This window comes from Lepus europaeus, chromosome 22 (genome assembly GCF_033115175.1).
Source record: "Lepus europaeus isolate LE1 chromosome 22, mLepTim1.pri, whole genome shotgun sequence".
In the NCBI taxonomy this organism is placed as follows: Eukaryota; Metazoa; Chordata; class Mammalia; order Lagomorpha; family Leporidae; genus Lepus; species Lepus europaeus.
In genome coordinates this window covers 40858766-40873933 of record NC_084848.1, presented here as the reverse complement: position 1 = coordinate 40873933, position 15168 = coordinate 40858766, and the positions used below count along the sequence as shown (strand labels likewise).

The 15168-nt window shown below is 46.4% G+C and overlaps 1 protein-coding gene across 4 annotated transcripts in view; it reads right to left on the bottom strand.

The window, feature by feature from the left end:
- Positions 1 to 15168, bottom strand: part of SYNE2 (spectrin repeat containing nuclear envelope protein 2) — a 373661-nt gene that overhangs the window by 158292 nt on the left and 200201 nt on the right. For all 4 annotated transcript variants that reach the window (XM_062181714.1, XM_062181717.1, XM_062181715.1 and 1 more), the window contains exons 50-54: positions 11784 to 11928; positions 10753 to 10971; positions 5333 to 5598; positions 2989 to 3154; positions 1406 to 1561 (exon numbers count right to left, since the gene is read on the bottom strand). In XM_062181714.1, the coding sequence (XP_062037698.1) occupies positions 1406 to 1561; positions 2989 to 3154; positions 5333 to 5598; positions 10753 to 10971; positions 11784 to 11928 (952 nt within the window). The remainder of the gene's footprint in view (positions 1 to 1405; positions 1562 to 2988; positions 3155 to 5332; positions 5599 to 10752; positions 10972 to 11783; positions 11929 to 15168) is intronic.

Genomic DNA, 15168 nt, shown 5'->3' with positions numbered 1-15168 from the left:
TCTACCTGTATAACAATTAAGACCAAAACTGCCCTACACTGATAGCCCACAGACGAAGAAACTACAATACAGGCTGAGTAGCCTGCTCAGGTCCTGTGTCAAAGGCAGCATTTGAACTTGCCCCCAGAAGCCCCCAAGTTCCCCGGCTTCAAGTTCAAGTTCAAGGCTTGGCTCATAGCCTTAGGAGGCTGATACTGTTTTTATTCCACAGAGACCTTGCCATCCTAGGCAAGATTATTGGTGGGGGAGGGGGTGGGATCCCACTTGGATCTGGCATTAGTTTCTTCTGGCTGCCTGTGTAACAAATGACCAGAACGTGAAATTGTCTGATATTGTGGGCAGCGTTCTCTTGGTAGAAATGCCTTCCATTTAGATACCCTGGGTGAGATCATGACTGGGGAAAGTGAGCAGCCATCTGAATGATTCACGTCCCTCCGTGTCTGCTGTTGCAAACCTGCAAGTTCACAACGACCATTGTCAACCTTCTATTTGAAAGACTAGCTTTGATTCATTTCTTTTGTTTGTGATTTTCACAGGAAGTACCCAAGAGAATAACAGGATCTCCCAAGACATTTAATATTCTCTTAAAATGACATCCCCAGGCCATGATCCTGAAGAAAAGCACGGGGATTTTACTGTGTGTTGAATCACAAAGATCTGTATGTTAGGAACATAATTTTTTTTAATTAACATTTTCCTAAGAAATGTGTCATGGAAGTTAATGACTGATTCTAGCATCTGAGTTTGAAATCTTGATTTTTTTTTTATTGCACTGAAGATCTATTTTATTTATCAAGTCATACTTATACCAGGAATCAACAAACAATATAAAGCTCCTCCTGTGTGTGCTGAGCCAAACAGTTTTGTTCTGTTGGAATAAAATTGTCTTCCTAGGTCCCTATGTCTTTATGCTTTAAAATATTTCCAACCCTTTCTTCAAATCTAAACTTTCAGATATAAAGATTTTCCCAGAACCGTCTTTGAGAATTCTGTTAACCTCATCATTAGCCATTCACGCTAAGCACTGCTCCTAGGGAGCTGTAAAATCTGTACTCTTACTGCCTTTAAAGCAAAGTATTATTCATGTCCACAATTTTCAAGTTACTGTGCAGGTAAAAAAAAAAAAAAAAAAAAAAAAGGCCAAGTAAAAGATAATATAACGCTAGTATAAAAGGTGAAATCTAAGCACCTTGACAATTAAAAATGCACAGATTACCCAATATTCTGTATCTATGTCACTTATATGTAGAGTACCTTAATCTCAATATTCAACACACATGAACAAAAACTCTGTGAACAAACCATATCAGCAAAAATGGGACAACTGAAACGCGGCGTTCAGAGATCCACTGGCCTAGACGGACGTCCGCGCCGACAACGACACCAGACACACAGCACTGTGTACCTGCTGGTCTGCGTCCTCCAGGGCTCTCCTGCATTCCTCCACCTGGGAGCCAATCTCCGCGGGGACCAGGGTGTACATCTCCGAATACTTGATCCGCAGCTTCTCCATCAGAGTCTCAAAGGTTCGCTTCCCTTCCCTAAGAAGGCTTTGCAGCTCCTAAAAACGTCACAGGGCAGCAGTCTCAACACTCGCGGCCCCCTCCCAACCCCGCCCAGGATAGGGGACAAAAGTTTACCTGGAAAAAAAACCCGAAACCAGCTCCCCCCAGCAGCACGTCCTTAAAGTGAAGTTTGCATGACAAAACTTCACTCTGGATGCAAGCTGGTGAAAACCGCCAGATACCCAGTGTAGGGTGATGCTTCCTAATTTGTAAGAATTCAATTTGATCTCTCTTCACAGCCTCAGGGCATTGTCAGGAAAAGGCAAGGCAATCTCCCTGCTTTCTCAAGTACCTCTAGGACCTAGGATTTAACCGGTAGCCTCCGGATCTAAAAATCCACAAGTAGCAAAAAGTTTCCAAGAAGAGTATTTTTGTTATTGTTTGTTAACTTGTTGCAATTTCTACTTCTTCCAACATTATCATCACAATGACTCAAGGCCACTAAAAGCCCCAGGGCTAAGAGAAGTGTCTTCTTTCGTGTAATTAGATGGCCCAGCTGAGTTCAACTGCTTTGAAAAGCCAGGGTCCAGTTCCATGCAAAGAATGCAGGTTTCAGCAGATAAAAGAACCCTGAACAAATAGTCTATTGGCCGTGGCCAGGAACAAAATCTGATCCACGTTCTCCTGCAGCTATCATAAAGAAGAAACTCATTTGTTTGGGAAAGTTTCCCAAAGATCAAGTGGAAAAATACTTCTTGACTCCACTGTGGCTTTTTTGTTGTTTGTGTTGTTTGCACAGTGGCTGTTCAGTAGCATTCGGTGTGTTAATGGGTTGAGTCACGGCTAGGAAGAATGGCAGGATTTTAAAGGCCTCTGTGATGTGTCACTGCTTCCCTTTCCTAATCCTCTGCAGAGAATAAATGGAGAGGGGGCAAGTTAGAGACCAGGGCTCTTGACACAGAGGCGGAGTCTGGGTATCAGTGTCGTCCTGTTTTATCTAGACCTGGTGGGGAGGGCGCCACCCAGAGGTGGTTTCTGGGAGTGACAGCAGGTGTCCTGTCTCAACAGATGCCACTCTGGGCTGTTTATTTTGGACAGAAATGTGAGATCATTCTGAAGAAGAGAGTTTTTAGATGAGGAACAGCCTATTGGGAACTCTAATCGGAGGATGAGAGATAAGAGCTACTCCAGGAAACCTAGCGTGCTGCTCCGGAGCAGGCTGGGGCCTCTGTTATCCAAACACACCTGCAACACTCGCTCCCAGCCTAGCATCAACCCTGCTCTCCATCACACCCGAGTGAAAAGGGACTGCCTGCATTTCCCAGAGCCCTGCCCACACATGCCACAGGGCCTTGGCGTGTGCTTGCCTGTCCCTCGGGCCACTCTCCCAACCCTAGCGACTGAGTTATCTCTGCTACAAGGACTCTGCTTACAGGACTGTGGACAGGGAAGAGCCTGGAGAGCCAGCTCCTTCCTCCCTTACCTCCAGCTGCTCGGCCTTTAACGGGTGCTCCTGCGTTGTATTTTGGAAAGAAGTTGCAGTCTGTTGAAATAAATGCTTCAAAGCCACGATTTCCTTTGTGAAGGCGTGTCTCTCCTGGATTTCAGTCTGCATCAATTCCTTATTTTTTTGAACTTTTTGAAAAAGCCTAAGATAGAATATTAAAATATAATTACCACTCCATCCTGCTCTTCTGTGAAGCAGTTTTAGTTCAACAATTAACAAAATCTCTGACTGGTTCACAAAGCATTATTTCCCCCTGAGGAAAAATGTCCCAGTTTCCATTGATTTCCATACCACATACACAAACACGTGTACGACAAATCCCATCACTTAATCAAAATCCTCTTGAAAGCATTCATCCCCAAATACCCTCTGTCCACACTTTGCATTCAGATTGTACGTCTGTCCATTCAAGGCGTCATTGGTTTCCCAAGTCATCCTTGAGCTACCAGGAAAACGACTCCGAGGTGAGGATGGAGCACGGTGGGCCCTGGCGTGACGACCACCCCACTGCTCGTCTTCTCCTCTGCTGACCTCATCTGCTGTGGGTGCAGCAAGTATCAGCCGGGGCTGGAGCTGTGGCATGGTGGGTAAAGAAGCTGCCTGTGGCACCAGCATCCCATACGGGTGCTGGTTAGAGACCTGGCTGCTCTACTGTAGATCCAGCTCCCTGCTAATGCACCTGGGAAGGCAGCACAAGGTGGCCTCTGCACCCCTATGGGAGACCCAGAAGAAGTTCCCGGCTCCTGCCTTTGGCCTGGCCCAGGCCCACGCATCTTGTAAGTAGTTTCAGTTTATGATACGATACATAGAAAATATTTTTAGCTTTGGGAGAAAAACTTGCACTAGATATCTCAAGTTCATTTCCAATGATGAAGTAGGCACTGAATCTACCAATGTAAATGAATTGCTCATTAAGAGCATGTGTAGGGGCCGGCGCTGTGGTGCAGTGGGTTAAAGCCCTGGCCTGAACCAGTGGCATCCCCTATGGGCACCGGTTCTAATCCCGGCTGCTCCTTTTCCAAGCCAGCTGTCTGCTGTGGCCTGCGAAAGCAGTAGAAGGTGTCCCAATTGCTTGGGCCCCTGCATCCATGTGCGAGACCCAGAAGAAGCCCCCGGTTCCTGGCTTTGGATCATTTCAGCTCTGGCCATTGCGGCCATCTGGGGAGTGAATTAAAAGTGATTTTTAAAAATATATATTTATTCGAGAGGCAGAGAGACAGAGAGACAATGAAAGCTCTAAAGGAGGGATTTTATATTAATATTTATATTTTTCACATTATCTAAAATTCTTATAATGAATATGTATTGTTATACTTGAAAAAACAGGGGCCATATGAGTGCCAATTCGAGTACTGGCTGCTCCACTTCCAATCCAGCTCCCTGTTGATGCACCCAAGTAGGCAGCAGAAGATGGGCTTGGGCCCCTGCACCCACGCGGGAGACCCGGATGAAGGAGCTCCTGGCTTGGGCCTGGCCCAGCCCCTGCTGTTGTAGCCATTTGGAGAGTGAACCAGCAGATGGAAGATTCCTCTCTCTCTGCTGTCACTCCGCCTTTCAGATAAATAAATAAATCATATAAAAGAATAAAGAAACTGACACATGCATTAAAGAAAAAAGTCAGCAAACTTCTTTTTTTTTAATCTTGAGAACTTTTCAACATCAGCAACAAAATGAAACAAAATGAGTCTTCGAAAACACTATGGAAAACATATGGACCAATTTCAAATGTTTTGGCACCAAAATAAATTCCATTTTTCCATGAGCTTTTGGAAGCACCCTAATACCAGGCTGGAAAACGTATGCTAGTTTCAATTATAGCTGTTGCTATCTTCCATATCTTTTTGTTTTGTGTGTGTGTGTTTTTCCTAAAGATTCATTCATTTATTTGAAAGCCAGAGTGCCAGAGAGAGATGGAGAGCCAGAGAGAGCTCTTCCGTCTGCTGGTTCACTCCCCAAGTGTCACAACAGCCAGAGCTGAGCCAGCCTAAAGCCAGAAGCTTCGGGTCTCCTGTGTGGGTGCAGGGGCCCAAGCAGTCGGGCCATCTCCCAGGTGCATTAGCAGGGAGCTGGATCAGGGATGAAGTAGCTGGGACTTGAACAGGCGTCCAAATGGGATGCCTGTGTCACAGGCAGCGGTTTTACTGCTCTGCCACAACGCCAGCCCTTCCAAGCCCTTTTGTATCTCAGAGTGGCTCCACTCAGTTCTGCAGTCTCCTTTGCCATTATTCTACACCATTTTCATATGTTCTAAATGTGACAGTTTTAAAATTTGGAGCCAGAATTGTCAAGCGGTTTCCTTGATAGCTCTCCTAGACCTTACCTGTTGCACCGGTCACGCATAGACGTGATCTCTTGCAGTGCTGGGATGGTCGTCCCAGCCCCGGGGCCTTCTGGAACATTCTGGACACTCTTCATGCGCTCGCGCAGGAGGTTCAGTAGCAGCTGCTGCTTCTCCACGTGCTGCTCATACTGGCACAGGCTCTCCAACAGCTCAGACAGCTCCTCTTTGGGGGCTGCCTCTCTTGTTTTGGAAACTTCTGGAAGTTCCTCTTGAAGATTATCTAAAATAATCGCTTCTCGTTCAATCTAATTCAATAAGCCGAGAAAGAGAGAGAGAGAAAATGAGCTAAGTAAAACACCCTCTCAACCATTTCTAGACCTGAAGGAGACCTTAGCAGTCTTAATTTTTGTGTGCTCTTTAATAATCAGAGGGTTCTTAACATCATGCATATCACAATTCAAAGTAGCATTTGTCCTCCAGCAGCTAGGAATACTAAGGTGTTTCAAAATGTTCATGAACAATGGAATTATAAGATGAGTTTATTTTGGTGGAAAAACATCCGAAATCTATGCTATGAGACATCTTCAAAAAGTTCATGAAAGGGGCCGGCACTGCGGCACAGTGGGTTAAAGCCGCCGCCTGCAGTGCCAGCATCCCACATAGGCACCGAGTCAAGTCCTGGCTGCTCCACTTCCGATCCAGCTCCCTGCTAATGCACCTGGGAAAGCAGAGGAAGATAGCCCAAATCCTTGGGCCCCTGCACCCCCTTGGGAGACCTGGAAGAAGCTTCTGGCTCCTGGCTTCAGATCGGCTCAGCTCCAGCCATTGCAGCCATCTGGGCACTGAACCAGTGGATGGTTCAGAAGATCTTTTTCTCTCTCTCACTCTCTCTCTGTCTACCTCTCTCTGTAACTCTACCAAATAAACAAAATAAATCTTAAAAGAAAAGTTCATGAAACATGAGTATTATGAAAAAACTATGGATAGATTTCAATTTTTTTGCACCAAAACAAACTTATCTTTTCACTCCCTTTTATCATGAATGTTATAAAGGAGCCGCATATTAGTTGTCTGTTACCAGAGCTTGAAAGAACCCAGCTATTGCTGGTGTAGATCAGAGAATAAAATGAAACACTGCCATTGTGGCTGAGACACATTTTGCTATGGAATATTTTCGTAACCAATGACCTCTGGTTCAGGTTTCCATCATGAAGCGGTAAATCTCGCGAGATCCACATCAGGTAAGGAATAACAACTCCACCCAACTGCAAAACTACTGGGTATGGGGCGTTTTCTTGCAGGTCTCTTTTCTTTCATTCCTGATGCCACGATGCTCAAAAATTAGATCCAATAGAGCTCTCATAACCCTGGCAGCTACCAAAGAGAAAACAGCCTAAATTACTTGCACATTTATCCACTACTGGTGTGTGCAGAACACAGAAATACACCACACATGTAGGCACTGGCAGTCCCACCAGCCATGAACTCAGGACCAAGACAGAGGGAACAGGGGCTCAAAAACTGGAATCAGAGTTACGCCCCTCCTCAAGTCCGCTGGTCCTCCCCAGGGATGCACCCTCCTGTATCCCAGGCTGCCCTGTGGTGATGCTAATGCCCCCGTTTCATTATCACTCAGTTCCACATCTCACAGAGCATAGCATTGGCCAGCTATGCGGATGCCGCTGCGCCCACTGAAATGGGAGCGAGGCCATGGATGTCTGGTTACGATTCACCAGAGGGCAGGAAGTAAAACCTATGAAAATTCAGGAGCCCTGACATCAGTTCGCTTCCCAGGAGCCAAGGTCTGCAGCGGGCCACAGCGGGTCCCCTCAGGCAGAGGTCAAGGTGGTCAAGCCTTGTGACTGTCAGGGCACTGGATGGGCTGTTCTGGATTTCCGAGGGAGCCAGTGCTCAGGTCTAATTATCGGAATGTTGCCCGGGTTCGGGGGGGGGGGGGGGGGCTAGAGGAATGAGGCCCTGCAGGGGTGGAAGGGCTGATCGTCTCCAATGCTACAAAGCATGGGTGCAGCCAGAAGCCGGCCCTTCTCCAAGAGCCTGGGTTGTGAGAGCTGTGCTTCCCCGCACCTCAAACCTAACAGCAGTTGGCTCAGTAGTCTCGGTTCTCTAGCAGACAGCCACTCTTTTTTTTTTTTTTTTTTTTAAGATTAATTAATTAATTAATTTGGAAGTCAAAGTTACAGGGAAGGGACAGGGTGGAGACAGAGAGATGGATCTTGTATCAGCTGTTTCACTCCCCAAATGCCCACGAGGGCTGGGGTTCAGCCAGGCCAAAGTCAAGAGCAAGGAGCTTCCTCTGGGTCTCCAAGGTGGGTGCAGGGGCCTTGGGGCCATCCTCCATTGCTTTCCCATGTGCAGTAGCAGGGAGCTTGATTGGAAGCGGAGCAGCCGGGACTGGAACTGGTGCCCATATGGGATGCGGTGTCACAGGGTTTACCCGCTGCACCACAATGCCAGCCCCTTGGAGACAGCCACTCTTACACCAGTGAGTGGGACTCGGTCCCTCGGAGGCATTCTGCATTCTCCTACGGAACAATCAGGGTGGAAGCAAGCAGATCGCTACTTCAGCATGGCTAACTGCACATCCAGGACTTCCAACTCGCACTGGGGGTCAAAGAATTAGGTCTACAATGCAGAACTTGACACGGCAGCCCTTGGCACTTCCATGCCCAGCGATAACCACATCCAGGCAAAGGCAGTGACCGTGACCCACGACCGGGCTCAGACCTTCCTGTTTCAGTCCTCCCAGTCACCCACTCCTGTGCCCTGGGATCAATTTCCAAAACAAACCAGGTGCTGCAAGCCCCATCTCAGACTCTGCCACCTGCTACCCAGCTGCTAAAAGACCAAGGGGGGGTACTTTTGATACAGACAGTCATTTTACCCGAAACCCAGGCAGATCTCCAACTTGTGAATGGATGAACAAACCGCACTACAACCGCCCAAGACGATGGGAGGAATCCCATTCAGGAATAAGAAAGACATGAATGGCCGACGGAAGGAGCAGCAAGGGTGAACCTCAACCATATCACGCTCACTGAAAAGAAGCCAACCTGAAAAGCCCACAGACTGTATGAGTCTGCTTGTACGTCCATCTTGGCGTGGGACAACGATGAGAAAGGAAACTGATTCATCACTCCCTGGTGCTCGGCGGGCACAAGGGGAGTTTTCTGGGTGATGGAAATGCCGCAGACCTTAAGTTTGTGGGCGTTCATGTGTGCGCTTGTCTGCACTCAGCAACCGTTATGCTAAATGCTACTGACTGACAGGTGCAGAAAGCTGCTACGAAGATCACGCATCTCACCTCTCCACCGAGAAGAGGGTCTGCCACTTTCTTGATGATTTTTTTCCTGAACACTTATTAAACATGGACTTTAAAAAACTACTTCAGGGGCCGGCGCTGTGGCGCAGCAGGTTAAAGTCCTGGCCTGAAGCGCCGGCATCCCATATGGGCGCTGGTTCGAGTCCCAGCTGCTCCACTTTCAATCCAGCTCTCTGCTATGGCCTGGGAAGGCAGAAGAAGATGGACCAAGTGCTTGAGCCCCTGCACCCACGTAGGAGACCCTAAAGAAGCTCCTGACTCCTGGCCTCGAATCGGCACAGCTCTGGCCATTTTGGCCAATTGGGGAGTGGACCAGCAGATGAAAGACCTCTCTCTCTTTCTCTCTCTCTGCCTCTCCTTCTCTCTCTGTGTAACTTTGGCTTTCAAATAAATAAATAAATAAATCTTTAATTAAAAAAAAAAAAAAACTACTTCAGAGGGCTCTTGGGAGGAAAATGAGAAAACGCACTGCAGTGCCCAGAACTATGGCACACAGCAAGCACTCGATAAATGCCACCAGTAGTTCTTGGTATTGTACTGACAGGACTTTGTTTACAGTTTGTGCTACTCCGATAAACACGTTTTGCTAGCAGACGGCTGTAAAATGCTGGTTGGGGGGCAAGCGTCTGACCCCGCAGCTAAGACACTGGGTTAGAAGCCTGTATCCCCTATCGCAGTGCCTGGGTTCAACTCCCAGCTCCAGCTCCTGGCTCGAGCTCCCTGCTAATGTGGACCCAGAGGCAGTGGTGATGGCTCAGTGGTTGGGCCTGCCACCCCCGGGGAGACCTCGACTCATTCCTGGTTCCCAGCTGCAGGCCCTGCCCGGTCCCAGACATCCCAGCAGTTCGGGAGTGCGCCAACAGACGGGAGCACCCTTTACCTCGCTCTCTGCTTCTTAAAATAAAACAAATAAAATGTGTCTATTAGTGATTACAAAGTCCTAAAGGAATGAGGTCCAAATGAAGCAGATAAAATCGAAAACAGGTATATAGTGATAATGCAATAAAAAGAGCAACAGCTTACAATTAGCCCATAACTGGGTTTGAATAAGAGCTGTCCCTCAACTTTCATATATATATATATATATTTAGTAATTTAATAAACATAAATGTACAAACTTGTTTAATAAATATATAGTTATTTCGTTAGTATATGTAGTGAATACATACATATATATATATATTAGTCATTTAAATATTTACAGATTTATTTGAAAAGCAGAGTGTCAGAGAGAGAAATAGAGAGCTTCCATCTGCTGTTCACTCCCCAATTGGCTACAACAGGCAGGGCTGGGCCAGGTCAAAGCCAGAAGTCAGGAACTCCATTCAGGTCCCCAGTATGGATGGCAGGGCTCCCAGCACCTGATCCATCACCTGCTGCTTTCCCAGGAGTCACAGCAGGAAGCTGTATCAGAAGTGGAGCAGCCCTGACTCAAGCCAGCCCTCCAATGTGAGATGCCAGTGTAACAACAGGTGGTGTGACTAACCCACTGTGCCACAATGCCAGCTCCTCAAAGTGTTTCTGGGTTTATTTTTATTTCTTTGTAAGACTCAGACAGACAAACACACACACACATACACACACACACACGGGATGCGGGGAGAGGAGGGGGAGGGGGGAGGGGAAAGGGAGGAGGAGAGGGGGAGGTAGAGAGAGAGAGAGAATCTTTCATCCACTAGTTCAGTCCCCAAATGACTGCAACAGCCAGGACTGGTCCAGGCCAAAGCCAGGAGTCCAGAATTCCATCCAGGTCTCCCACATGTTGCTAGTGTATCCCAACCTAATTTATTATTTTTTATGTATTTGAAAGGCAGAGAGACAGAGACAGAGGGAGACCTTCCACTGATGGGTTCACTCCCCGAATGCCCTCGACACCCAGGGTCGGGCCAGGCTGAAACCAGGAGGCTAAAACTCCATCTGTGTCTCACATGGAGGCAAGCACCGAGCAGCAGGGCTGCCCCCAGCCTCGGAGGTCATTTCAATGGGGTCTGACCTCCATAAATGTCTACAGGAGTGTGTGTGTGATGTGCACATTTGAGGAACTATCTGCTTTGCTTGAAGACACAGTGAGAGTAATGGAAGGCACGTAATTAACTCTCGCAGCCAATGAGGCACTCACTTCTTCACTGACGAACTTCCAGCCCTGCTTCAGGGTCTCGCACCACATCTCCCACACTCTGGCAGCTTCCAGCAGCCTCAGCCATTCCTCCCACAGAGCCAGCAGGATCCGCTGCAAATGGACTCCGTCACCCTCTGTGCACCTGGCGCTCAGGCGTCTGACCACCTGGCGTAGTTCCAGCAGGTCTTCCTTGGCTGACTCGGCGTTTGACACCAGAACCTCAAGAAAGAAAAGAATAGGTAGGACATGGCACCTGCTGTTTTTCTGAATTTATGAACTCTCTTAAATATTGAACAATGAATGACTTAACTCTGCTGAAAGTATTGTGACTTAGTCCTTGTCCATTTGGAAGTCAATCTGGTACAGATGAGAATCTGCCATGGATTATTTATTACGGTAGTCATTGTGTAGTTGAGACTATGGAAACTATGGCAGATTTCCCCAGGAGGAATATATTTTCAAGGTACAATATTCTAGAAGTACACTTGATTATTGTAACTTAAGTCTCTTATTTTACTAGGTAGTTCATTTGCGAAATACTTACTGCAACCACCAACAAAATATTTAGGCACTTTTTTTAATTTTTGGTTTGGTTTTTGGTGGATGTTAAGCATAGATGCCTGGCAATGATCTCATTCGAGTCCTTAGCAAAATAATAGCACTGATTTTAACAGAAGAGAATACGCAAACACTACGATCGCTTAGGAAGAGGGTTCAAGCAGTATCCGGAATTCGGTTTTGACGGTTGCATAAGTGCTCAGCGGACAACCAAGTCCCATCACTGTCCCAGCAGTGTCCCTAGGATAGGACGGTGCTGGCGGGGCGCTGTCTCCAGGCCCAGTTAAGGAAATCGCTCAGAGTCGTCGTTCTGTTCCTTAACCCTGAGCTTCTGACTCCAGCATGTTTCATGGGTCTGTACTCAGGGTGCGGATTTCCTGGGTGGTAACTGAGCCACACTCTCGGCCACCCCCGGCTGCGTGTTCTGCAGGGCATCTGCCCACACCCTTCCTGCAGCCTTGCCAGTCTCTCACCTTGCTCTCCTCCAAGCGCTCCAGGGCTTCTTTGTAAGACGCCGGGAGCGGGGAGATGGACTGCCCAAGCACTGTCCCCATTTTCTTGAGGTTGGCACAAATTTTCTCTTTAATTTTCCCATAGTTCTTGTAATTCTGGAGATACCTAATGAGACACGGTTGAGCAAGAAAAAGTAATATTAAATTTAAGACAACAAACTGACTTCATACAGCGGGTTCCCCACACTTAGTGTGCATATTCAAAAGGGGCTCTGAAACGTTCTTTGTTCCTCTTCAACGCATTTCACTGTCTCTGCTGACAAGTCACCCGAAGGGATCTGCTTTCAGTGCAGATTTTAAAAGGCAGGTAGGGCAGACCTGAAAACCCCTGAGCTGGAGAAATCACCCCAAACAAGCTCAGTGAAGTGAGAGCTGCAGTCCGGACCACTGCTGCTGACCTGCAGCCTGGTACAGGCTCGCTGGGAACAATTCAGCCTTGAAACATTCCTGCTGCTGAGCCATTATTCAGCTTCTGCAATTTATCCGAAGGAATTAATCCTAAACATAAGGGACTTATCCTAAACATGATAAGACCTTTTGCATTAGAGGATTCATTAAAATATCAAAAATTTGCAATGCCCTTTTTGTCTAACAAAAGGTATGTTAACTGCGACCACCATTATATAGAATACTATGTAACATCTGCAATTACTTTTATAAAGGTATTGTTATAACAAGAAAGTTAATGTACACAGCAAAACAATTAAATAGGATGTTTTATATTTTATCTAGAATTTAATATTGTGATGTATTATAAAACACTACAAAATTACATATACAACATATACATTACACATCTATTACATATATAACACAGACTAAATTACTAAGGACAATTAAAAATTCTTTACAAAAATTTTTTAAAAAGCCTCTTGGGGTACATATTTTGCATAGCAATTAAGATGCCAGTTACAGGGGCCAGCACTGTGGTATAGTAGGCTAAGCCTCTGCCTGTGGTACCGGCATCCAGTACAGGTGCAAGTTCGAATCCTGTCTGCTCCTCTTCGATCTAGCTCCCTGTTAATGAGCCTGGGAAAACAGCAGAGGATGGCCCAAGTGCTTGGTCCCCTGCACTCATGTGGGAGACCCGGAAGAAGCTCCTGGCTTCAGATTGGCTCAGCTCTAGCTGTTGTGGCCATTTGGGGAGTGAACTAGTGTATGGAAGACCTCTCTCTCTGTCTCTCCTTCTCTCTGTCTGTAAGTCTGCCTCTGAAATAAATAAATGAATTTTAAAAACAAGATGCTATTTGCAACCCCTGCATCCCAAATCAGAGTACCTGGGTTCCACACTCAGCTTTGGTTTCTGACTCCATCTTCCATCAAATGCAGACCCTGGGATGCAGCAGTAATGGCCCAAGTAGTCAGATCCCTGCGACCCTCTTGGGAGACCTGGATTGAATACTGAGCTCCTAGCTTCAACCTGGTCCAGCCAGACAGGTCCCAGCCCTAGCTATTGAAGCACTTACGGAGTAAACCGGTAAGTGGGAGCTTTTTCTCTCTCTTGTCTCTCAAGTAAAAATAATTAACTAATTAAATCAAAGTTTTTTTTTAAAGATTTGTTTATTTATTATTTGAAAGTCAGAGTTCCAGAGAGAGAAGGAGAGACAGAGGGAGAGAGAGCAATTTTCTATCTGCTGGTTCACTCCTTAAATGGTTGTAACGACCAGGGCTGGGCCAGGCCAAAGCCAGAAGCCAGGAGTTTCATCTGGGTCTCCCACATGGGTGGCAGGGGCCCAAGCATTCGGGCCATCCTCCACTGATTTCCCAGGTGCATCAGTAGGGAGCTGGGTCAGAAGCGGAGCAGTTGGGACTCTAACCAGTGCCCATAAGGAATGCCGGCACTGCAGATGGCAGTTTAACCTGCTGCACCACAGTTCTGGCTCCCCCTCAAAAATTTCTTAAAACAGACTAGTATAGCGCCAAGGAATTGAGGACCCAAACTCCATAAAATGCAAATATACAGAAGTAAGCAAAGCCACAGAGCCAGTGTTGGTCAAATTTGAGTTTTCCATGCTTCTTAAAGCTAACCCCAGGATGGGTGTCTAATAGGAAACCCACTCTCTAAAGATATTTGAACTCACAGAACTATAAAGTATGGGTCTCTAAAATATAGAATAAATTTCTAGAAACCAGTAAAACAGAGATGGATGAACCAATAAAATCACATAAAGGCTTGAACAGGCTTTTTACGGAAGAGGATATAGAAAGGACCAACAAGCATTCAAAAAGCAGATCAAACTCATTAGCAGTCTGAGAAATGCAAATTTAAACCACAATGGTATCCACTTCTTACTCATCAGGTGGACAAAGATAAAGTTTTGCAACATCAAGTGTTGACAAGAACATGGGACAACTGTAATAACTAGATGTTGTGTTTATAAGTTGGAACTGGTAAAAATCATCGGGCCAACATTGTGGTATAGAAGGTTGAGCCTCTGCCTACAACACCAGCATCCCATATGGGTGCCAGTTTGAGGTCCAGCTGCTCCACTTCTGATCCAGATTCCTCCTGATGAGCCTGGAAAAGCAGCAAATGATGGCCCAAGTGCTTAGGCCCCTGCACGTGGAAGACCCAGAAGAAACTCCTGTCTCCTGGCTTCAGCCCGACCGAGCCATGAACATTGTGGCCATTTAGGGAGTGAACAAGCAGATGGAAGACCTCTTTCTTTTTCTCTCCTCTCCTCTCTGGAACTCTTTCAAATAAAAAAAAATCTTAAAAAAATTATTTGGTGTAATTTAACATGTGAATACCTTTTGACCTGGACAATCTCTCTCTCTTTCTCTCTCTCTCTCTCTCTCTCCCTCTTGCATTTAAAAATGTTTCTAACAGCATTGTTTGTGAATATAAAAACTGGAAACAGCCCAAATGTTCGTGAATGGGTGAATGAATTTCACTACAGAGAAGAACACACATAAATCTCCAGGAGCCAGGAACTTCATCTGGGTCTCCAAGGCCAATGGCAGAGGCCGAAGCACTTGGCCATCATCTGCTGCCTTCCCAGGACGCATCAGCAGGGAGCTGGAACAGATGCAGAGCGGCCAGGGCTTGAACTGGCACTCTGACAGCAGATGCCAGCTTCACAACCAGTGGCTTAACCTACTGTAACATGGTGCCAGCCCAACACAAGAGAAGTAAAATTAACGTCTGTCTTGGAACTTCTGCGTTCTGTGTGCACTGTCATTTGTCCTTTGTACCATACACTTACTCTTTATTTCCCTAAGAAACCTTTTATTTAATGAGTACTAATTTCTTAAGTACAACTTTTGTAATATAGTAATCTTCCCACCATACCTGCCCTCCCACCCAATTAGTTTTTTTTCTTTCTTTCCTTTTTCCCCACATCCT